Source organism: Actinia tenebrosa, unplaced genomic scaffold (genome assembly GCF_029948245.1).
Source record: "Actinia tenebrosa isolate PJP-AT-01 unplaced genomic scaffold, QUT_ActTen_1.0 PGA_scaffold13__45_contigs__length_12533684, whole genome shotgun sequence".
In the NCBI taxonomy this organism is placed as follows: domain Eukaryota; kingdom Metazoa; phylum Cnidaria; class Anthozoa; order Actiniaria; family Actiniidae; genus Actinia; species Actinia tenebrosa.
The window spans coordinates 884,484-910,199 of record NW_028292573.1 but is presented as its reverse complement, the minus strand read 5'-3'; the positions used below and the strand labels follow the sequence as shown (position 1 = coordinate 910,199).

Below are 25,716 nucleotides of genomic sequence, written 5' to 3'. Positions count from 1 at the left end.
GGAGCAAAACTCAAGCGGCTTTCTTATACAAAAAGTACTAAGCAAGTTTTTTCCCTCTTTTCTTTTTATCTGTTGTTGTAATTTTTACTTTTTGTTCGCGAGAAGAAGGATTGTTGTCGAACAAAATGGCTGACCCTCTCCCTATCCTCATAGCCCCACCCCATAAATTATCCCTTTCGGTCTTCACAAGTCAATGATACCAAGGTTCTTCATATTCTGAAATATTTTGCACTCCAAATATTTTGACATTTCCCATTAAATGTTTCCTCGAGCTAATTTTGGGTTTTGAGGGGGGGGGGGGGGGGCTAGGTACCATTTTTCAATTTATTCATATTTGGCGCGAACATACGTTATCATTTAGTGTTCGAGTCTTTTCTTGTCAAAAACAAGTTGTCATCAAGAAATGATGGCTTTCTTTTTGACTGGACAACCTCTTGCCTTTAGATTCCTTCTAAACCAGTAGATTTGATGTCGAGGTAAGTGTATTTTAATAAAATGATTTTAGGGTTTCTTGTCGTTACTTCGTGGTTTGATATTTTGACATTACGGTCTGCAGCGAGTCATTCAGCTGAGAGTGGATTTCACTTTGTGTTTCCGTTATATCTTAACTTAAGTTAAACATCTAGATTATCTGAATATAATATATTGGTATTCCATATATTTATATATGTATGTGTATTAATGTTATTTGAGATCCTATATATTCATGATTCTCGTGTTTTGAATATTTAGATTAGCGTCCACTATTATTAAACGCTCGATCGCTTCAAATTCTTTGTCTTTTAGCTTATATCATGAATTAAACTCGAACTGTCTAGCTTTTGCTCCTTTACATGTAAACAGATCTGAACGCATGTAAAAAAGAATTCTAGCTTTTCTAGTTAACATTCCTTACTAGTAGTTAATATGAAATATGAAATATTTCCATCAACTGAGCGAGGCTTGGCATGTTGACAGTACGCCATATGCATCACATGATCGATAGATAATTATATATTTATCATTCAATAAAACATTCTTGTTTATGACAAATAACTCTTTCAATGAACGTGGAATTAAACGTCCTCAGGGTTAGCAAAAATTCTCTGTAATTTCGAGATGTAATTTCTTGTCACATAAAAAAATTGAATTCAAGTCACCAACACGCCCTAAAATACCATGTGCGAAACTTTTGAGGTCCTTCAAGATGTCAAAGAATCTAACGCCAATCTTAAAAATGGGGGCTTTTAATGCTTAAAATTATTAGATGTTAATAACCTTCATTTATCTTTAGTTATTCTAAGTGAGCACAGTGCTAGAAATATCTGTTTCACCCAGTAATATATGGTAAGAATATATTTTGGAAGTATGCATCTTTGCACCTGCCATTCTCTTCTCTGGGGGATAGGATAGGGGTAACACCAGGCTACTGTGGGGTTCCCCCTTGGGAAGTGGTTTACGCCAAAACAAATTAATGTATTTCTAGTAAGTTTATTAATTCTGGCACTCAGAGCAAGATTTTACCCCAGATTTATAAAGTAATATATGTGAATGAGCAGTGCTTCTTTATCAATGGACATTGAATGCCCAGTCAAAGTGACTTGCTGTTGATGTTGTAAAGGTTACATACACATGTATATAAATACACATGTGATTATTGAAAATCTTGAGCACTGATTGGTTGAGAAAATCATACTATCACACGATAATCACCTCCAGGAATAATCCAAAATGGTGGCCAGCCACTTTGTTGCTGTTACTTAATTTTAAGTGTGTCTTTTATCTTCTTTTTTTTCTTTTTTTGAAAGAATCACCTGTGTATTTATACTAAAACAATTATATGCCTCAGGCTCAGTGAATATCGGGAATAATAACCTCGACTTCGCTTCAGTTATTATTCCCCAATATTCAGTTCGCCTTTGGTGAATAATCGTTAAATATCTCATGATCAAGTTTCAATTGTCAGTCTCCAGTGCTTGAGTCTGTTACAGTTATAGTCTTTAGGTCTTTTATTTGAAAAGCATTCTACATGACTATACTTCTACAATATTTTCAGTACCATGCTCAATGATATGAGACCATGTCAGAGGAAAACATCAAGAACAGTGTGAATGGGTCAGGATGCAAACGATATACCATACCTAGGAAACAACGACTACTCAGTGAAGGTACAAACAACCTCACCTCAAAAGGGCTTAAAATAACGACAGATCAGTCGCCGGTCACAATCACAGGCCAATTAGTTGCAGTCATACCTCATTTCTGGCTCAATGTTACTGGTCAAAATGACCAGTAAGGCATAAATTTAACCCAACAAGTCCCAGTTCTTATGATGTTAGGCCATTATTTGAAGCCCTGTGGTTCCTATCGTTAAAAAGCTTAACCAGAGAATGTCCATGTATAGTTAGGCAATATGTAGTTATCCATTTATAATTATTTGATAGATTGTCAGCAAGGGATTCCTTTAGATTCTCGTGAAGCCAGGGAACTCATCCAGACAGTGCATCACTTGACATGGGAATCAGCTGAAGAATTTGATCGTAATTTTGTTGTTTCAAAAATCTACAAAGTTGAGAATCAAGTTCTTGAACGTGAGTTCCAAACAAAGCGCACAGAACTACGTGATGAAGGCAGGTCAGCAAAGGAACTGTCAGAACATTATGCGTTTAAGGCTGAATATTATGGGACAACAGTCAAGGAACAGTGTATGAAAGGCCTCTCTTGTAATGGCAGCAGTAATGTCCTTGGGGATGGAAAGATGGGTGTCAATGTTTGGAAGTGTCCTGATTTGTGTTTAAAGAGCTTGAAGTGGCCAGATTCATGGACAATTTTCTTAATTGTATTTAGAGTGAGTACCAGCATATACTTTAGTAAGATACTTTATACCTTAGTTTATACATCCATACATCCATTCATTCATTCATTCATTCATACCTCCATATCTTTCTGATCCACGCATTCATTAATTTTTGGGATTTTATTACTGTATTTATTCATTTAATTGCTCATTATTCCTCTCATTCATTTTTCATCCAATCATGATGTTTTAATCAGATATACATAAATGAACAGTTTTGTTCATTTGTAGAATATTTCAATTCTGATTGCATGCTGTTTTACCGCAGATTGTCAAGGGAAGAGTCAAACCTGTGACACCCAAACAACCAAACCAAGATACCAACCTGGAACCAACACCAAATTATGACTGTCATGTGGCTAAAAATGTACACTACTCATCTACAACTGATGTTGCTACTCTAATGATCAAAACACAGGTACAAAAGATAACTTTCTTCTTATTCTCCTTGGATTTTGCCAGATATTTATTAATCTTTACACACATGTATGGTATAATTTCCATAGTACTACCTATATGAGTATAATGAAGAAGGATTACCAAGAGACAGGCCACGACATTGCTTGCCATTTGCTGTGATTCATGTGAATAAAGCTTTCCCTACTCAACCTGAGATCAAACAGCTAGAATCTATACCAGTACATCTTGCCTCCAGTGACAATGTTCCTGATATATCAGCTCAGGTAAATCATATCAAGTACTAATATGCATATGTACAGGTTTTTCTGGCGGCATGCCATAACACCTGTCCTGGGCAAACCTACGTGGTGAAGGAAAGCATTGTGCTGGAGTAGTGGTGGTCTCTGGGGTGTCAGGTTTGATTCCTGGACTCAGCATCATATGTGAGCAGAGTGTTTTGGGTCTCTCCCTTGATGCAAGGGTTTACCCTGATTCCCCTAGTTCTCCTCTCTTTGCAAAACTCAACAATAAAATTTATAATCCAATCCAGGAAGATTTGCAGTACCAGTTTATTGGGTCTTAGCTTCAATCAGCCTACAAGTTGTTTAATTAATCAATCAAACTGTCTTATTTCTTTCACTCAAGGAAATAGGAAATATTCCTGCTGTTTTAGGATGAGATACCGGCGTTGGATGTACAAACAACCTTCTGTGTCTTCTCCCACACCAGTCAACCATACTGTACATATACATGTACAACTTGGTTATCAAGTCCACATTTTATTATATATGGTTAAGAGTTTCATTAATGCTTGTATTGTTTCTTTTGTGTGTGCATAATATCCTCGTAGGAAACAAAAGTGCAGTATTTGACAGAGGATGATGGTAAGATGGCATGGCGTGGTCTGATCGGCAGCAAGGAGTCTAGTCTAGGTGTAGTTGCTATCATGGCTGGTCACAAATTGGGTCTCACGCTATGGTCAGTACTACCCCCTGCTATAGATTCATAACTGAATTTATTGTTTTGTGAATATAATCTAATTTTACATGTCTTTATTATATTATTACAGGAAATCGTTTATTGATGTTAGGAATAAATTACCGCTGAATAGTCTACTACAAGTTATCCCAGGAGACATAAGGACAGCTTGGAACAAACCACGTAAGTACAACCTCTTTTCTATTTATTTAGTTTTATCCCATTCACATTATTTACCATTTCTAATCTATTCTCATTCTATCATCCCTTCCCATCTCATTGTGTTTTGTCCTATACAATCCCAACACACATTGTCTGATCTTATCTTTTCTGATCTTGTCCCGTACTATTCTATTTATCCTATTTTTTGAAGAGTGTTTTTCCGTACATTCAATTTCCCTTTCTTATCCTATCCTACATTATCCCAGCATACCTTAGTATATACAGCTGAGCATGTACTGTAGTTTGCTGCATCTTACATTTTTTCTTTACCTTGATAGTTTATTACCGCGGCCATACATTCAGTTTATGTGTGTTAAAGCCCTGTGGCCCGGCAGACAAGTTCATCAGCTTCATTAAATCTCTTTCCATGAGGGACCATGCTGTGAGTTTATCTATTGGTTTTCAATTAGAACTCTCCTCCAACATAAAATTATTTCCATTTAGTTGCAATGCTTTAAGAGACTTATAAGACTTAATAAGTGGTTACTAGTTGGGACTGTGTTGGTGTGTTGAATACAACAAGTGAATAATAATGACTAGTGGTTACTAGTTGGGACTGTGACAAATGATATGTTGGAGTGTAAAAATGACTGTCTTCTAATGTTGCTGCATTTTCAGGCTGGTGTAGTTACAGTAGACAGCGGCACAGTCATGTTTCTAGTTCCTTCCAGCAAGCTGTCCGTAGAGTTAGGTAAGCTACAGTATGACTTGTTCCTGGACACTAGTGCCAGTCCCCTGCTGATCTCTTTAGCAATAGGCTTGTTACACTCTATTTCTGCGAGCCTTTCGGCATTAGAATTGGGGAGTCACTCACAGTTTCATAAGAAAGTATTCATTAGTGTCTTTATGTTCTCACGCACAACAAGCTGAGAAAGGCCTGAGTACGAGAATGTTTCTGGTATCAGACAGATTCAGGAAGTTTGTCTCAAGCAGGTTTTCGTATGTGCATGTGCTGTGAATGCGAGGACCCTGCTTGTGACCCTTATAGGCCCTTTACAGTTGACAGTCACGTGTCTGTACTGGTGAGCAAAAAATTATTTTATTTTAAATTGATGATTCTTTTTTTTCTACTTGTAAAGAACTGAATGAAAACATGTGTAACCAGTGTGTTACGAAATGCAATTTTATTACGATCTCTCGAAACAGGTTGTAGAAAGTTTGTTTGCTCACCAGTATATTTCACCCATGGGAATCAAGATGTTCATTCATTTGCTCTCAGTGAATTAATCAGCACGTGATTACTGAGCTGCAAAGGGCTTATTCTTTAATTTGACATCACTCATGAAGAAAACAACTACTTCTGGGTCCAAAACGAAAAGCAGTTATAAAAAGATGTTTCTTACCTTGTCTTCATGACAGGATTTGTTGTTTATGTCTAAAATTCTCTTTGCCTTCTGTGGGTGGTTATATCACTAAGAAAATGTTTCACTTGATTTATCAGTGTTGGCAGTCACAACTTCAAATCTCTATTGAACAACTGTTTAAAATCGCGCTTTCTCATTGGTTAGTACCACGTGCTTTATATGAGCACACTGTATCACGCGCGTGCGCTATCTATTTCGATATTTCTATCCATAACAATCGTTTTTTAATATATGTTTTATTTAGATAACGCTATCAGTATTGTGTTCAGGTATACAGCACTTAGGATTGGTGGAACACTCGAACGTTCTTTTTCTAACACTTCTCTAGTAGTGACTGCATCCCTGCTCCTTTCTATTTAGTCTTCATCATACAACATTCTTCATACCAAATTCTTCTCTAGTTTATTCACTAACATCCTTTATTCTGTCAGGCTTCTGTCAAGATGAAGAACCTTGGCGTATGTTTTGTATCGTGAGAAGACGTCTTCGCAGAATTTCACCTTCTGAATTTGACACACAGTCTTGCTTAAACACAGAAGCTAATCTACCCACTTCCATTGAACCACAAGGGCTAAACATCAACTTGAAATTCGAAGTACCCAACCTTGCTAAAGAAATTCAAGAATTAAAGGTTAAAGACCCTTATCACCCGCCAATAGGGTTCGCCTTTAGTAGGTCAAAGTCAGTGGATTGTGGAAACACTACTTCTAGAAGCATGCTAAGGAGGAGAGTGAGCGATACAGGCTGTGACTACAGTAAGGACAAGACCAACCATCATTCTAGGCTGCAGCAGCAATCAATGACAAAACAACCACTATTATCTACACCACCACGACCACAACTACTATTACAACAACAAGTCCAGCAGCAACAACAAATACCACACCAGCCATGCCCCGTATTACCACCACCGACACTTGGAACACAGCAAAAACACCAACATCCACATCAACCACTGGTGCCTCTTCACCCGCCACAACACCAGCTTCGGTCATCATCACCACCATCAACAGTATCTACACCCACACCACCACTACTACCTACACCACAACAACCGCTTCTGTCATCATCACCACCATCAACAGTATCTACACCCACACCACCACTACTACCTACACCACAACAACCGCTTCTGTCATCATCACCACCATCAACAGTATCTACACCCACACCACCACTACTACCTACACCACAACAACCGCTTCTGTCATCATCACCACCATCAACAGTATCTACACCCACACCACCACTACTACCTACACCACAACAACCGCTTCTGTCATCATCACCACCATCAACAGTATCTACACCCACACCACCACTACTACCTACACCACAACAACCGCTTCTGTCATCATCACCACCATCAACAGTATCTACACCCACACCACCACTACTACCTACACCACAACAATCGCTTCGGTCATCATCACCACCATCAACAGTATCTACACCCACACCACCACTACTACCTACACCACAACAACCGCTTCTGTCATCATCACCACCATCAACAGTATCTACACCCACACCACCACTACTACCTACACCACAACAACCGCTTCTGTCATCATCACCACCATCAACAGTATCTACACCCACACCACCACTACTTCCTACACCACTACAACAACTACCACAGCAACACCACCAACCACCACAACATCAGCCACCACCAGCACAACGCCATCGGAGACTATCACCGCTACTACCTACACCACCACAGCAACACCCACAAGGGCTGCTATCACCATCAACAGTATCTACACCCACACCACCTCTATTACCTACACCACAACAACAACCACTCCCATCACCACGACCACCACAGCTTCCAGCACTGTCTTCGCAAGTTAAGTATCCTGATGAAGGCATCGAAACAAAGCAACAAACCCTTGCTTTTAACAATGACTTTTCAAAGAACGTGAGCTTGTTTCAGTTTGACAGCATTCCATTCCTTGAACACACAGTCAGTCACGAGGGATGGCACGTGACTAGTGGTAACCACGGCAATGATTCTGGACATGACGTCATAATGGATCAAGCTGATAGAATCTGTTCGTCTAATCAGACTAAATCGACTCAAAAAGATAACAAAACTGTCAAAGAAGATATTCGTAACGATGATAAATATCATAAACATCTACATACTTTAGTTCCATGTACAAATAGCAGCAAAAATGCTTTAGGTGACAAGTCAGGGGAAACTAAAGATAACCCAATGAAGACATCGTCTCACCAAGTATCGTACAGCATAACAGACAATGAACCTTCTACGACCAAGAACATGAAGAAAGACGATCAACCGTGCACTCTACAACTGCCATCACGTGACCATGGATTGCCGTCATCACGTGATTTAAGTCCCAGGTCCTTGGGTGTGTATACTAAACATAAGGAGACTCTGAAATGGAAGTCAAGTTCAACAGGAAATGAACGTGAGAATGTTAAAAAGAGAAAGTTAGATTTTGGGAATGAGCAGGACAACCAGCAAGATATTCTTGATCAAGACTCGTCTAGAAGTTTATCTGATGAGTGTGTTGATGTTGTATTAAGTGAAGAGCAAGTCAAGGACAGTGAACGTAGATGGACGAGTGGTTTACAGGTCATCGAGCTTTTGTTGATTGAACAGAAGTTCCAGGAAATTGAAGAGAAAATAGAAATTCTAGATAAACAAAATGCATTTGAGATCCTCGACGTCGATTCAATAACTGAAATAGATGAATATGGGGAAACGGTGAAAGAATTGACAGATAACGATGATGGTGTTAGTGTTGGTAGCACAAAAACAGATGGTGCGCTTGCTAATCAATCACTAGAACAGAAAGCAGTACACGCTGCAGAGGGGAGTCTCACCAATACCAATGTAACGCATGAGTATAATATGAAAGATAAAATCCAGTGTAGTAAAGATGAGGATTTAGACATGAAGCCTGAGGAAGCCATATTTATACAAACAGCTGCAAAGAACACGTCAGAATTGCCTACATCTGTATATTGCACCCAACAGCTACAGACCAGTACCATGTCCATGTCCAGTCAGCAAAAAGACCTCATCAACAGTACCATGTCCGGTCAGCATCATACCAGTACCATGTCCAGTCAGCAAAAAGACCTCATCAACAGTACCATGTCCAGTCAGCATCATACCAGTACCATGTGCAGTCAGCATCATACCAGTACCATATCCAGTCAGCATCATACCAGTACCATGTCCAGTCAGCAAAAAGACCTTATCAACAGTACCATGTCTAGTCAGCATCATACCAGTACCATGTCCGGTCAGCATCATACCAGTACCATGTCCAGTCATCAAAAAGACCTCATCAACAGTACCATGTGCAGTCAGCATCATACCAGTACCATATCCAGTCAGCAAAAAGACCTCATCAACAGTACCATGTCCAGTCAGTATCATACCAGTACCATATCCAGTCAGCAAAAAGACCTCACCAACAGTACCATGTCCAGTCAGCATCATACCAGTACCATGTCCAGTCAGGAACTTACCAACAGTACCTCTCCCTTCCTGGATGAAAAGGAAAACAAAACCAAGACTTCAGATGCACCAGAAAGTGAGATGAAGTTTAAAGGAACATCCAAGCCTGTGTTGTTTGACTCACACAAACGAAGTATCTCATATCTATATAGCGGGTCGTCACACCTACTGTACAACCCTCCACCACTCAAAACACCACGCTTAGTCAACGCCAATCCATGCATCACTCCAAGATATCATCCAGGTGTTCTTCCTCCCAGGATCATTAACACTCCCCTGCTACCCCTCCCTAATGAAAGATTTTGCCGTCTACCGTCTCTGCCTTCTAATGGTCCATGGTGCATGCCTTTTTATAGACAACCGCTGCCTTTCTTTCCAAACGGTTTTCCTTGCAGACCTCCATTCGTGCCTAGACCTAACGTAGCTCATTATATGTGCTATGCAGACATTAAGAATAGAGTTTTATAAATTTGCATTCATTTATTCATTTATTTTTCTCGTTTTTACTAATTTTCGCCAGCGATAAATTATCAGGAAATTAAACTTCCGCGAAAAAAGAATACTGCGAAGATAAATGACGCGAAATGTAGTACTGTAGTGTTGATGATATAGTGATTTTAAAACCCATTAACAGATACAGGGTGACAGAAAGCAGTTATGGAGTAGTCAACTATCGCAAAATTTAAGTTTCCACAAAATGTACTGCTCTTATTTTGTGAAATTAATTGACCGCGAAAATTAGTAACAACGGGGTATGTTATGTTTTATGAATTGTTATGGTTTTATCAGCCAGCACGGGGTTGAGGAGAAAACTGAAACGATGGCATTGTGGAACTGTCTTGAGGGACAAAATGGATCCCATCTTGGTAATAAGTCCCCTGGAATAGTCCCATAATGCACTGCAGTGTCAACTCGACCCAGTTTTCCCCTAAACCTCGGCATGGCTGTACATTGGCTAATAGTTTATTGGTCTGAGCGCATTGTTTAGTTGCGTCCCTAACCATGAGTGACTTCTGTATGGATATTTTACGGTTCATTGAAATCACTCTATCGCATTTCAAGGTTAGGCATTTTTTATCAAACTTGATAAGTATTGATACTGAATAATAATAAACTTTTTAAAACATTCAATGGGCCTTAATATATTTAATGTTTTTTTTTCTTCAATTTCAATGTAATTACAACTGGAATTTCCGACGATCTAACTAGCCAAGCATGTAGAGGTTATGCGAAGAGTTTGTTTAGGAAGCCTTGTGTACTATAAATGGTATGCGGAACAAACCTATGTGTGTACACAACTCGTGATGACCTTCCTTGTCTAAAAAATTTATAGGAGTGGGGAGTACCAGGCACACAGGTCATACTTTCAAAAATACTCTAGAGATTATTACATTTGTGTTCAAGTACCTCCTGAGACATCAGCCGACAAACAACGCCAAAAAGGGGATTTCAAGCGACTCATTTTTTACGCCTCAATTATTCTATTGTCTTGATCAGCATAACAGTTCTGTTTATGGCTTTTTGTATTGATTTCTAGGAATACGGTGGCCAAATTTATGACGGAGTTCTTGGTAAACCGAAAGTGGCACACCTAAGTTGACCCGCCTGATTCGTCTAGATAATTGTATCTTTTAAACCTTCTAAGTTCCTCGTTTTTTTTTTAGATTTTTTAAATACCATTCTAGAGATATGGTTTCATAAAGAAATAAAAATTCCAATTAATTTTTTCTTTTTCCTTTAGCATTATGGTATCGAAAACCTTTGTTTGGTTTGAAAGCGAAAAAGAAAGCTGCGGCAAGTATCGAGGTACTAATTCGAAAGCTCAGGAAAGGAAGCCACTTTATTAGCTACAGTACGCTTTCGTTTTGGTAGCTGAATCGATGAATAAACACATGGATTTAAATCGCTTTAGTTTGGTCAAAAACTGATTCGATTTTAAAATAATAATTGTGATAATTCAATAATCAAGAAACAATTAGGTATTGCTAGCATTACTTATTATTTCTAATGTGTGATGTTTGATTATCGTGAGTGTGTCCTTCCTGAATGTCGGGTTTGATCATTGTACTATAAGATACTGAAAGTTAAACACTCGTAGAAACTGTCAGCTTATATTTCGATTTTTGAAAAAAGAGTTTTAGGAGTGTGTGACTCGAGTAGTTCACTTTCGCTGTTAATGTTCTTCCTGTTAATTCTTTGAAGACTTAACTTTGTTTTGCTTGATATTCGATTTAAAATTCTTATTCAGGATATCTGGAATATAATTTCAAAATGCTTAGTTGATTTATAATATCAAAATATAGAGTTTAAGTTAATATTCTTCATATGGTTTCCAACTTCCGGTTCTGTCACGCAACAGTGCATGACATGCATGGCATTACTTTCGATTCCCAGAAACGAAAGGGGAATCCCCGAACAATAGTTCCAAGAAAGCGAATGTGAAAAGGCTATAAATACGAGTCAGAAACGGCTTTCTCTTCTTGGAAAACAACGTGGATTGAAGTGTATCAAATTGATTTTGTTTGAGGCAGCGACTCAGGGAGTTAGTTAGCTAATAATGCCGGTTGAAAAACTCCGTCTTCGTCCATGGCTGGAAAATGCTCTAAACTCGGACCATATCCCAGGCATTAAATGGGTTGATCAAAGAGAGAAAATCTTTCAGGTTTCGTGGAAACACGCTTCGAGACATGGCTGGCATGTGGATACAGATGCTTGCATCTTCAAAGAATGGGCCGTACACACAGGCAGATACAGGAAAGCCCTAGACAAGCCAGACCCCAGAAGATGGAAGGCTAACTTTAGATGTGCTTTGAATGCTTTACCAGACATCAAGGAGCTACAAGCAAGGGGTGTCACGAGGGGGAATAATGCGTATAAAGTGTACCAGATGTTGAGAAAGACTACAGATGGAAAAGAAAAAGAGAAGATCAAGAATGAGAAAGGTAAGATAACCCGTAAGATAACTGTGTTCATCAAGTACGCTTGGTCGAGTTGACGGGACCACTTCACAAGAACGGTTCCTCACATCATAATAATAACAAGCATATCATTAATATTCATAAGATGAAATACTTTTCGTTGCTTAATGATTTTCACGAGTTTTTATTGAAGATTTCGACTGTTATTTATGATGGTATACGTAAAGGGGACTTTAGCCTTGCTGGGACATTATGTACACCAAGTCAGCTAACTAGACTAAGCAACTTGAAGGCAAATCTAGAGCGTGGCGGTGTAGACTTATAACAACACCTTTCTTGTAATCAAACCATTCACTTATCCACAGGATCGGGTTGAATACTAAGCTAATCATCAAGGATCATGAGAAAGGCATTTGTTCTAAAAACACTTCGTGTTTCTGGATGGATCTCAAGGCCGGGTCTAGTCGGTGTCATCAGCACTTGCTGACGGTCTCTCCTGCTTGCCAATCTCGACAAATAAACAGTTTTACTTGATTGTCAGGTTTTAATAGTCTGCTATGAACTCAGCCCTTTAAACAATCATAGTTTATAGTTTGAAAAAAGGTGTTTGCGATTATTTCTATGAAGTTGTATGAGGTACCTATTGTGTAGATAGGTGCCGAAAAACTGTGTTGGTGTACATGTGGGGCTGTGAAGTCGACCCGGAAACTTAACAGAAGAGTGTTCATGCATAACAATTAGCCTTTACATCCAACCTATATGGCGTTAGAAGAATCTTTACTTTGCGTCCAAATCATTATTAATTCAAAAGCTTTGATAAATAAGAAATCAATAGAACGGTGTAAAGACAAATCAAATAAATTCGCGTTGACTGGGGCTAGTGCCGTGTTGGTTGAACATAGATTATATCTGTCGTACTAACAGACTGGCATCTTCGATTGAATCAACGAAGGAATGAGAAGGTTTATCGCGACCCAGTGAGCTTTCTATGCAATGCATTCCTATTCAAAACTTAGAGCTATGAACCCATTGTTTGTAGTGTTTGTGTACATTTGCAGTGGAGTGGAATACTTGAATCTGTTGAATAACATCTATAAAAAAAAGTCCGTTTTCATGTCCTAATTTCTTTATTGAGAAAACCTCGAATCACTAGATCTGGTAATACAAAGCTCATACAAGTTGGTATGGACTCACGGAAAACCCAGTGAATAGTTATTCTGCAAGCCTCATCTTCTGGTATTAACAATTGACGCTAAAGTCTTTCTTGCAAGCTTTAGGTCGCTCCGCTCATTGGCACCGAATATACGTAAAGCAGCACCCGCAGTGAAAATCCCTTGTATTCATACAAATGTATTTTTGTCACATGCAGCATGTCACATGCTCGTTCAAGTTTTTACCGGCTATTGAACTTGTTCTTTACCAGCATATAGTTGTGTGTGTGTCTTCATCTACCATGTCTACAGCGGCCAGGATAGACCCTTCAAAACCTGCTCCTATTTATCGAGCTAAAATCTTTGTTCCTAGTGATATATGTAGTACCAACCAAACGGTCTTAATCGGGCTGTGCCACACCTCATGCTGTGGCCTCGTACAAACTCCGCGTGTTTTACGCTAAATTCCTAGAAATCACATGCAAATTTTTCTGGAAGAGTTTTTCTAAATTATCTTCATATTTTCTTGTTTATTATAAGGTTTCATTTTAGTAATTCTATATAAAGATAGATGATTATCGAGTCTTCTGTATTTTATTCCTAGTACAAATACTTGGTAAACTTCCTGTATTTCTTGGAACTTGCTATTCGCATATTCATGTCATGTTCCAGCTCTGTTTACTAGTTCATACCATGGCGGCCTATTCACTGAATCTCGTACTGATTGAAATTTCGCATTTTGATTCTCCTGTGATATTTACTACAACCAAAAAAAACATTCCTCTTTTTTGTACTGATAGTTAAGCTGTTCCTATTTTGGAGAAAATCACGAGCTTCAATCAACAAGGATGCGTAGCCATGTGACCAGCCAGGTCCTTACTGAGCCTTTAAAAAACTGTTTGAATACATAACCATGAAAATTGAAATATTTGTGCGTTCACCAGTAACATCAAACTGATCGTAACAGAACTCGCAGTATTTGAAGGTTCCTAAATGAAACAGACAAAAGGTTCAACGCAATTAATCGTTTGATTCAGTGAGCGCGCTATTTTTGTTTTTCACTGACATGACAGTTTAACGACTTAAAAAGTGTGTCTAAAACAGCGCTTTAAGAAGCACTGAATCTCGTACTGATTGAAATTTCGCATTTTGATTCTCCTGTGATATTTACTACAACCAAAAAAAACATTCCTCTTTTTTGTACTGATAGTTAAGCTGTTCCTATTTTGGAGAAAATCACGAGCTTCAATCAACAAGGATGCGTAGCCATGTGACCAGCCAGGTCCTTACTGAGCCTTTAAAAAACTGTTTGAATACATAACCATGAAAATTGAAATATTTGTGCGTTCACCAGTAACATCAAACTGATCGTAACAGAACTCGCAGTATTTGAAGGTTCCTAAATGAAACAGACAAAAGGTTCAACGCAATTAATCGTTTGATTCAGTGAGCGCGCTATTTTTGTTTTTCACTGACATGACAGTTTAACGACTTAAAAAGTGTGTCTAAAACAGCGCTTTAAGAGATGAAAAAATTGCTTGCTTAAGCCCAAAAAAAATTAAAAAACTAATTAAATCACTAATTATTTGCCTGTCTTTATGATCGATCAACGCTGAGGCATAGCACAGTGTATCAGGCGGCAGTCACATGTGCGTGTGAATATTGGCCGGCAACTAGCCAACAGTGTAGGACAGCAATTATACCAATCATTCTTAAAATCTCATGAATAGCAGTACTAAAGGTATATTTTAAAACGTTCGCTAATTCCCCTATAAATGCTATAGAATGTTTAGTGGAACAAAGGTATTGTAAACAGTCCCAATATGAATAGTGTTTGTTTTTGTCATTTAGCGGCAGATGCATCGTCCAAGATCTGTAACAGGACCATAAACAAATGTGGTAAATCAGCCATCAGGACAACACCACAAGTATTCAAACGACATTCTGTTATACATGTAAGTAAATCACTGCCACCCCAGGCTTGAACATGGTTGGCTGGACGGTCGGTCTATTGGTCGATAGTTGCTTAGTTGGATAGTTGGATGGATGCATGGATGGATGGATGGATGGATGGATGCATGGATGGATAGTTGGATGGATGCATGGATGGACGGACGGACGGATGGATGGATGGATGGATGGATGGATGGATGGATGGATGGATGGATGGATGGATGGATGGATGGATGGATAATCTGATGGACAGATGCATGGATGCATGCATAGATGGGTGGGATGAATGAATGGAAGCGGATGATTACTGAATGAGAGATCGGAGAATATTTATCTGCCATATGTATATTTGATGAGACATTGTTTTCTTTTGATCAGAAATCCTCGAGTGTGATCCACGGAGACAGCTCACTTCCTGTCTGCACCAGCCATCCAATCAACCCTCAGTCTTTCTTTACTTACTGGCCAACAACCATGTACTCACAGTACCAACATCCACACATGAAAGACCATGACTACCTGACCACGTGGTTTGATCCAAGACCGGAAATGAAAGGTAATTAAATTACTGGGTGTCAAAGGCTGTTACGGCACAGTCTCTCTCCATCTCTCTCTGGTTCACGCCTAGGGTCGCGAGTGAGAACTGAGCAACATAAGTGAGTTGAGTTTGTTTGCTTTGTTGTTTTCTCCCTTGCTACGAGGGTTTATCCGTGTTCTTCAATAGCAGGGTTTTCCTCCCTCCGTAAAAATTAACATGTGTATGATTTGAGTGTTGTGTGTGAGTCCCTTAGTTAGGGGAAGTAACGAAGGTAATCAATAGAAAACCTTCTTGAACAGGGTGACTAACTCGAAAGAACTAGCTATTTTATGCCCCCTTTTTTTTTTGTTTGTTTGTTTGTTTGTAAATATATATTATACATTTTCGTAATGTTCTATCTTATCATGTGTACAGTAAGTTGAAGTTGAGTCTTACGCATGCGCACCGGTACGCTTGTAAGATTTTCGAAATGCGTGTAGATCTAGAAAAGCATATTCGCATATTCCCATTCCTTTGTTGAATAGTGCGATTAAATCGTACATTGTCTTATGTGTCGTTCAGATATTGGAGTAATGACGTACCAAGACATCAAGAAAGAACCAGGTTCACCTGACAGCCAATCAAAATACTGCAGCGAGCAGTATGACCAGGTAATGACTAGAGTGGGATGAGTTTATTAAATATATATTTACAGTTGCATAACGATTTGCAATGTTGTTAATGCTGTTTTGCAGGATTCTGAGACAAGCTTGGATGAACCTCGTCACTACGAAATCAAGCAAGGTAGAAAGAGCTATCTATACTATCTCTCAACTTAACTGATTAGACCTCGGTGTGGCTACGAACCTCTCCATTCAGCTTGACTTTTTCTTTTTTTGCAGAAAAAGCTGTTCCCAGTGATGAAGAAATCGTTGATGTAAGTATTTATAATTATCATCCAAACAAGGCAATGCAGGGATGGGTCCATGATTGTCTTTAAGAGGGGGTCTTTTGGGGGATCCACCTTAAAAAGACACTAAACCAAAAAAGAGCAAGTGCATTCTGTTCTCATAGCAGGGTTGCAACCCACACAACCCTTCCCCCTTTCCTTGGATCCACCTGGGGGAAACCAACACTTTTGACATTCAAGTTTGGTGTGAACTTTAATGCCAAAATGCGCGCGGTGTACTCCTTCAGCCCTTAGACTTTCGTTACACCACAGCAGCACCACTCTTGGTACTCACCTACCCATCCCTGAATGCACTAAATAATGAACCCTATAAACTTGCTCTCTCTAGCTTGTTGACAGCATGTCACGTGATAGTGACTCCCTTTCACACAGGAGTGAGTCATCATCATTTGATGAATACGAAGCTGAAATGAATGGCCAAGGTAAACCATAATACTTTCACTCCGTTCCTGCCCAAATCACGTGCGTTGGCTCAATGACATCATTTTTTGTATTTATAGAACAGTATTCTAAAAGTCCTTCGAGGGCAAGCCCAAAGAGGCCTTCGTCACTGGAGCTTCCATCAAAGCAAGAACTGTCGTATGCCATGTCATATGAATACCAAAACACCCCACCCCCTCCCCTCACACCTGAAAGCACTAGTGAAATACTGAAGGGGATTACGTCACCAGTTACCCAATAGTTACCATAGTAACAGGTGTGGGAACATCAAATGGCTGACCATGAGTGTGATGACTGTTCATTAGACAAAGCCTCCCGTGTGTGGTCGTAATATATTCACCCAACTGGTTTATATAGCTAACTTGTTACTGCCGAAATATATTGCTAATGTTTAAACTCAGTTAATAGATTGAGTAATAGTAATCAATAATAACAATGTTTATACAGAAATGAAAAAGTAAAGGTTGCACGTAACAGTCATCAGTTTCTAAATAAGGGATGATGAGCTTGTAAGGCTACCATTTTACGTGGCTAAGCAAGCCACGGTGACGGTCAAAGCATCTTAATTACAGCAAAAATAATAATAATTAGGCGAGAGAAAACTATTTTAAATCTTGGTAAATTATCCTGATAGCTCAAACTTTACCAAGAGATTAGACAAGGAATGGAGCAAATGTCTATGCATGCACTGCAACTTATCCAGTACAACGTTTAGTGTTCTTATGGCCCTGCCTGCCGTTGTAATATAGCAAACTCATTCTCATAGAATATTATCTCCTTGAAAATCGAACTGTATTCCTTACAAGGAAAATAACTATTACGTAGCTCGTAGCTCGCCTCTTTTTGTATGCTTTTAAACCAATATTGGCTAGAGCTATATAAGCTTTCACATTCAGAGACCACGTTAGCATTTGAAATCACATCAATATTAATGTCTTTTCTCATGTACAACCGTTCAAGCGAATGACTTGAATGGAATAGACTGTAATTGCCCAAGCTGAATGGGTCTAATTCCCTTGTAGTTTCAAGTTAGTATTATACAATATAAATTTTACATTTACTGAACTAATGATTACATATAACTAATTTATTTATAGTTTTAGTAAAAAAAGCATAAATTCACTTAAGGACTAGAGGTGCGCGTTCAACTTGTACTTTAGCTAGATGATTTATCCGTTATATTCATACGTTAATATCCAACTGCTTCAGTCAATTCTATTGTAAAACATTAGTAATTCCTTAATATGAAATAAACTGAAGACCATTTTTAAGCTTCACGACCTCTTCGTGGAATAAAGTAACCTTGTTTTTGCTGCTGATCTCCGCGTTACGCACCTTTTAACGTTTTCTATCCAACTCAATCTCGTACCCAGAGCCCTTATTTCTTACTGCGCATGCTCGACGAAATAATTGGGCTCTGGAAAACTCCAAACCGGAGGACCCAGATTCTGGGTTTTTCGCACATGTGCATTATTACAGACTAGGTAAATTCAAAATGGCGGACGATGGTCAACGAGCATGTGGATTTGCGCTTGGAAAATTAGGTTTTGAAGATGGTTTTCAGTTAAATTAACTCCGAAAATATCTATTGGATGGACATCAATACATTGTCCATTACAAAACCGGCAAAACTTTGAAAAATCCGGCCCTACAGGCTTTTTTGGTGTACTTAATTCGAGACGCCATCTTGTTTATTTTCCCTAGTACTGTAATTTTTACTTCCGGTATCTTCCTTTGTTCTCGAGAACCAATCACAGCACAGGAAATATTGGAGTTTTCCAGAGCCCAATTATTTCGTCGAGCATGCGCAGTAAGAAATAAGGGCTCTGGGTACGAGATTGTATCCAACTCTCCGAAATTGAAAAAAAACTGGGTCGAGTTGTCATTGCAGTGCATTGTGGGACTGAAACGACATAGACGCCATTTTGGAAATATGTCCGTAAAACAGCCCCACAATGCACTGGAAGGACAACTCGACCAAGCGAATTTAGTTAAACCGTTGAATAGTTGACCTAAATTATATAGATAATCTATTATGTGAATATACGAGTAAACGGCTACTTAGGTCAAGAGGTGAAACGATGATGCAATCGTCTGTCTCTTCATTTATTCTCTGGTAAAGTAAACCCCCTGACTCACAAGACCGTTGGCGCGCATATACTATTCTAGGTGACGTCAAATATTTATCTAAGTTTCTCTATTCAACAGTGTGACTAAATGCATTCTAAGTAACCATCAGGGAGAATATTTATTTGTCGTTTTGGCGTACGTAGAAAAGATAGTTCAAGTTAGGGATTTATACCTAACGATAACAACTTACTATGATTTCAAAATCTTTTGAAGTCTCAGGCTAAAACAATTTCATGAGGGAGAACATTGCGGCTTTTAAACAGGGTCATATGGCCGCAGCAATCTCATGTTATCGTTCAACCACTTAAAAGCCCTTTCATCATTGATGCATAGCAGAATGACAGACACCATAGGATAAGAGGGGTTCTTTGCAGTAGAAACCGGTGTCAGCTTGAGCATAAAACCTTTTTCAACGTGTGACCACCTCGTGCCAATCCCTTGAGTATTATCTCTTTAATGAATAATGCTCAAACTGCTTACCAAGATATTTGGCAAGGATCTTAGTCTGCAAGTCAATGGTTATGCGCACTTGGTGCAAAAAGGCAAAATTGATTACGCCCGAGCTGACAAGGTCTATCTTGTAACTACATTGATTGAAATCGACCTCCGTCAACTGTCTACAACCAAAAGCCTAAAATAAATAAATGGATAGCCTTAATATAGAATATTACCATTGAATGAAGAATGGTGTATTAGTTATGACCGACACACGGGTATAAAAGTGTAACAGTCCGTCTCTTGGTAACGGAAACCCATAATACTACCACTTCACAAGTTTTATTAGTTAAGTCATTCCATCACTAGTAAAAATAGGTCTTGACTAAATAGCACAACTGAAATACACGAGGACAAGTGTTTGTCAAGCTGGTAAACAGTGCTTTTTAGCTGTTTTCATTTTCCTAGTGAGGGTATTCCCCTAAAGTCATCCATGCCAAGTGATATAACAACGCCTTTTCCTAGATGTCACGACCCGAATCTATATTTAGCACATTTCAACTCAGCTGCCACACCAGAATGAGTAAGATATATCTGATGGCTTCAGTCGGAGAGATATATCAAATTGACTGTTTTACGAATTCAATACTAGGGATCGATATAACCAGAAAACAAAACGGGAGAATGATTAATGACCGAGTGTATGTATATATATAGAAATACATGTGAACATGTCGTATGCGTGTAGGGCAGTCTTAACGAAACCTCGTTGAGAACTAGTACCAAGTATAATAGATTGCCGAGAGACTATGTTGGGACAGTCCTCTCTATATGCATATATATATAGTTAGATTAAAACTTATTAAAAGCCTTTAAAAAAATCAAAAATTAAAAATGTATCAAATCCTGAAACAGCCTCTGGGCTGATCAAAGTCAGGATATGGCTAAGCTCACAGCTAGATTTGGAATTTAAGTTATGCACCCATTTCAAAAAAAAAGGTTGTCAGGTCGGAGATCTGAAATCTGATTCTGTAGAAGAGTATGTAGCAGGCTGCAAATTGCTGTAATGTATTCGCAGCCGAACAATGTAGTTTCCTTTTCGATTAGAATATGAATTAAGAGTTTTAAGTTAGGAAATGTGATATTTCATCGGAGGGAAAAGAAGATAGTTGTGCATTATAAGGATAAAACCTCCAGACAAAACAAACAGGACTGAGGTGTCTTAGTAGAAGCGTTGGGGGAAAACCCCTCGGCGTGTGGCGATCTCTATAAGGACTGTTCATAGCAGCAAAATATATAAAATAAATAATCATAATAGAAAATAAATAAATAATGATAAATTGCAGCCGATCAGTACGTTCTAATTCTGTGATCCCCTCATCTCAAACACGCATTAACATTTATTCCTACTAGTATTTTCGTGCACTTAGGATAGATTTTCATGTCAACAAAAAAACTTATAAATACGGTTTGTTAAACAATAAATTATTCAACAGTTCAAAATAATTTATGCTTCATGATATCGTATGTATTAAGCATTTCTCGGAAATCTATATTTAGATGTTGATTTTGAGAGTCGTCTGACACTGAAACGCATGAATGCATTTTCATTAAATGTTTGGTATATTTAAAATTAGGGTCACGGGATTTGTCCCTGCCATATCAAAAAAGTTGGTTTATTGCTTTTGATAAGTGCACATATTTATGAAATGTGTATGTCTTTCAAATGAAAAAATAAACTGGAATGCTTGGGTTAGGGGATTCCCCTGGTGGTCGGCGTGGCTATTGATGCACACAACAGATTACATAATGATTATACTTCAGGTAAAATCTGCCTCAAATGGAAACTTAAAAGGTGGCAAAATTTCAGGGAAGTTTCGCTACTTCACAAGGGTCAATATTGCCAGGGTATTTATGGTTCAGCACCAGTTGTATTAAAAAAGGCAATCATCAAGAACACAACGACGGGTCGTAACGCGGGGGTTTTTATCCATTAAACACAGCTGGTTCTAAGACTTGTGCTTTCATGAGGTCAAATTAAACCAAGCCGAACCTTGCTTCAGATTCTTTCCCCTTTATAGAACAGAGATGAAAATGCTGTAAATATATCCATAACTCCGTGGCATGGGTTTTTTCGAATGCAGGCAAAAAAACCAGTGATTATTGAACTCCGTAGTTCAGTCACTACACGTACGTCAAGATTTAAAGGAAATATTTATCAAACCAACTGACCCAGGCGGGAGATGAAATACAGGCTGTGATGAGCCTCACTAAGAGGCATATTAATAAGGAAAGAGCATTAAATCTTCTCATTTATCCTACTGATTTAATATTCACGGCCGGCTCTGAATAAGAATAAGCCTTTGATCACCTTCCTTTTAACCTTTAATGTAGGTTCCTTTTAATAATCTTTCTACTTTTGATGACTTTTTTGGTGAAGAGGAATATCTAAGAAACGAAAAAGGTGATATTTGAAAAAAACATTACTCTAACAGATCAAAGGAACATTCTACAATGTATGGCAGAGATTATTATCGCTGAGAGGTATTCGATTATTTATCCAATCAACGTGGCATTCGGGGAAATTACTGGGATGCATGAGGGGAAGCCCCGAAAAAGCGCTCGATAAGCAAATATTTTTAAACTAGAGGCAAAATATTATTTCCTTAAATTAATATTTTTAATTAATCAGGAAACTTCATTCTTATCTAGAGACATAATCCTTGGCGTCGAGAGGGTGTATTTTTATGCCAAGATTCAAAGCATTGTTTCAATTAAGAAAAATAATATGACCGAAATCAAAAACCTGGTATGTTAAATTTTCAACAGCAAAAACTGCGTTCAAAGACAGACCTGGGCCATTGTAGATCTGAACTGGAAAATAACAACAACGAAAAGCTGGAAAAGGGTGGTTGGATATTTTACATTAATAAATATTGTTGGCCTCAACAAACTGAAAATAATTTGTGACAGCAACGGCGTAAACCAATCAGAGACCAATGATGCTAGGGGGAATCCCCGATACAGTAGTGGGAAATGTTATAAACCAAAACAACAGACAAAGATTCAGTTCACATCAGTCCAGTCAACACGAGAACAAGATAATACAAGAAAATACTTCTTCGAACAGTCGAATAAATTCCTAGAAACTGTAATCGAGCACAGCCTTGCAGAAGTCCAAAATTGACATTACTTTATAAGGTAAGTTAATCATTGAACAGCTAGAAGTTCTTCTGCAAAGACTGCAAATAAATCGGCCAGATTGACCTTACAGACCTTATACAGTCAAACTAACCTGCATCCATACGCGCCGATCATGATCAGCGAGAATCAGTTGGACAGGAGGGGTTTTGAATTTCTTACTCACTGAGTTCATAGCTATTCCTTGCTGTAGTGACTGAAAGCCAGTTCGAAACTGCAGCTACACCGCAGCTCCTGGTACACTGTTGCAACGCTATACAAACTCCGAGGAACAACACAACGACATATAGGAATATTCTTTCTTCGCTTTTGCCGATACTGGCTGGATATTTAAGCCCTTCTCGGCTTAGCTTGCTAGCTACGGTTTGACCATAGAGTAAACGTAAGGTGCCAAGGATAAAGCTTTTTTTGGGCTCGCATTTTCTGCACTTTAAAATGAGCCAGTCAATGATCTAAAACGTCATCACTTCATATGCATCTATAATATTCCATAGCTGACACCGAATTGAATTATTTTCGCAAAAATCTATTGCCGGAAAAAAGAAAAGAAAATTTCATCTAAAGGAAAACTGAATGGCAATCCGAGTTCCAAGAACAACAAGAAGTCAACAGGAGCGGAACGATACGCAAAAACGAGTTCCTGAGGTTCAGTCACGTAATTAAATATAATAATAGGCTTAATTCTTGGAATCGTGTTTCGACTTTTCTAGCATTTTTAATACGTTGTTTGTATTTCTGTGAATTCAGTTGCAGAAAATACGTTGATCTATCAAGATTAAGGCTACTAGCCGGAGAATACAAGACTAATAACGCATCCAAGATATCTGAAACCAGTTCAACATAAGTATGCGTGTACCCAGAAGACTTCCAATGCGCCTGTGGATCAAAGAGAAGTTGGACAAATCTGAATTCCCAGGAATGAGATGGATTGACAGAGAAGAAGGAAAGTTCGAAGTGTCATGGACACATGGCTCGCGGCAAACCTGGAATAGGGAAAGAGACCTGAAGGTGTTCAAGGAATGGGCCGCGTATACGGGAAAGTATAAACCTGATGAGCAAGAAGTGGACGGAGAACTTGCAAAACGATGGAAGACGAATTTTAGATGTGCCTTGAACGCGCTACCAGAAATCGAGCTGATCAGAGAAGAAAGTGAAGGAAGAGGAGACAAGGCAAGAAAAGTGTATCGAATGAAACATGATAAAGTGATGAAGACAAAAACACGAAAAATAAAAGGTAAGTACATGAACTAAAAAAAAACGGTTTACAGGAACCTGATATATTAAAGATGATGTTTTTTTTGTTTTAGAAACTCGCAAGCGATTGAAAACCGATCTGGCACCACTGGATCGAGAGATTATCGAGGTAAGAAGACATTTACCGTATGTATCTACGAGACGTCTCGTCCCGCGTCTATGACTAATTTCCCTCGGGATACCCACTTGTAATGTGCAAATAGAAGTAGCGATGTTCATATCAAGACTTGTTTTTAAAATGGACCGCATTATCAATACATCACATCGATCTATGCGTGATTCAAGCCGGTGCGACCGTGATCTTTTTTTCCTTTTCTCTTTTCTTTTTTCCTTTTTTTTTTTTTTTTTTTTTTTTCTCTCTCTCTCTCTCTTTCGTTGATGTTGTTCAACATGAACTTGAAATTATTTCGCAAAACTCTTTGACAATTTGCAGTATTAATAGTTGATGTTTTTGAATCCAGATCGTAGACCAGATGGAAGATGACTTCTCCTGGTCGCCTCTTGTCATCAAACACACAACAGAACAAGCTGAACATGATGGGATGGCACAGATGAAACGCTTGCTTGAAAGAGGTTAGATTTCCCGCCTTTTTCTTTATATCAAGTTACTTCATGCCTTCTTCGTGATTGGTGGGCTTGTAAGGCTAATAATATAATATTATCAAAATATTAATTTTTTCAGGTCATATATACCAGCCGTTTGGGTGGCACGCATCATCACTTGTCGAGGCCTGCTAAGAAATTTAAGACCTCTTCTTGTCACGTGACGCGAAGGAAGACAGACAGACAGTTACTTGTTAGGGGTGTAGCTCGTAGCTTAGTAGCCTGACCTGTCATATGCGATGTGGTACGAGTAATTGTCAAGTTAACACGGTTAAGACTCCCACAGCTACAATAGCCATATCGGAGATATTTATGGTGGTACTTCTTTATTGCTTAGTATTTACACTCGCCCCCAGTCCCATCCTCCACCCCGAGATGGCTAGTTCGTATGTATAGCTCATTAAAAGCTTTAAAAAGGTTCATTAACAGTTTTTAAAGAATTAGCTGTAGAATACCTTCACAATAATCGAGCAAGCTAAGATATTGTTTTACCCTATTTTGTATATCACTTATTAATAACAAACCAATGACGTATAGTAATTGAAAGCCAATCTAGCAAAGCACCCTAACGTACTCGGCCGCCAATATGAGATTGTCTTGTATGATATCAATAATAAACCATATGCGAAATAATCAAATAAAGTACTTGATACAATATGTACAAAGAAATAAAGAAAAAGTAAAAGTAAAAGAACACAGTATTGATAATGGAAATAACTTGAAAATATCGACCCTTGATTGTCGATATTACATTTGTCACCATGCAGGCAGCTCACCATGACTAGTAGTTTTTGTTTATGTTGATTTTGATATCAGTGCAACTAGACCAGTACAATACTCAGGGT

General features: G+C 38.5%; 3 protein-coding genes across 4 annotated transcripts; all 3 read left to right on the top strand.

Moving 5' to 3' along the window:
• Positions 1-313: 313 nt before the first annotated feature.
• LOC116298802 (uncharacterized) lies at positions 314-10,429 on the top strand. 2 transcript variants are annotated; one of them, XM_089028830.1, is made up of 11 exons: positions 314-476; positions 1,274-1,326; positions 2,036-2,147; positions 2,424-2,827; positions 3,105-3,254; positions 3,343-3,519; positions 4,086-4,213; positions 4,305-4,396; positions 4,714-4,817; positions 5,054-5,126; positions 6,231-10,429. In XM_089028830.1, the coding sequence occupies exons 3-11, from the start codon at positions 2,060-2,062 to the stop codon at positions 9,764-9,766; spliced, it is 4,752 nt and encodes a 1,583-aa protein (XP_088884956.1). In that variant the 5' UTR covers positions 314-476; positions 1,274-1,326; positions 2,036-2,059; the 3' UTR covers positions 9,767-10,429. The 2 variants fall into 2 exon arrangements, with proteins under 2 accessions (XP_088884956.1, XP_088884955.1); XM_089028829.1 differs by lacking the exon at positions 1,274-1,326.
• Positions 10,430-11,737: 1,308 nt separating this feature from the next.
• Positions 11,738-18,519, top strand: LOC116298817 (uncharacterized). Its single transcript, XM_089029010.1, has 8 exons — positions 11,738-12,240; positions 15,219-15,322; positions 15,699-15,876; positions 16,420-16,508; positions 16,593-16,641; positions 16,740-16,774; positions 17,136-17,229; positions 17,308-18,519. Exons 1-8 carry the CDS (start codon positions 11,856-11,858, stop codon positions 17,487-17,489), a joined length of 1,116 nt encoding a protein of 371 aa, XP_088885136.1. The 5' UTR covers positions 11,738-11,855; the 3' UTR covers positions 17,490-18,519.
• A 4,341-nt stretch (positions 18,520-22,860) lies between these two features.
• LOC116298815 (interferon regulatory factor 1) lies at positions 22,861-25,528 on the top strand. The gene is made up of 5 exons (XM_031707377.2): positions 22,861-23,014; positions 23,762-24,248; positions 24,322-24,377; positions 24,730-24,841; positions 24,951-25,528. Exons 2-5 carry the CDS (start codon positions 23,861-23,863, stop codon positions 25,004-25,006), a joined length of 612 nt encoding a protein of 203 aa, XP_031563237.1. The 5' UTR covers positions 22,861-23,014; positions 23,762-23,860; the 3' UTR covers positions 25,007-25,528.
• Positions 25,529-25,716: the final 188 nt, after the last annotated feature.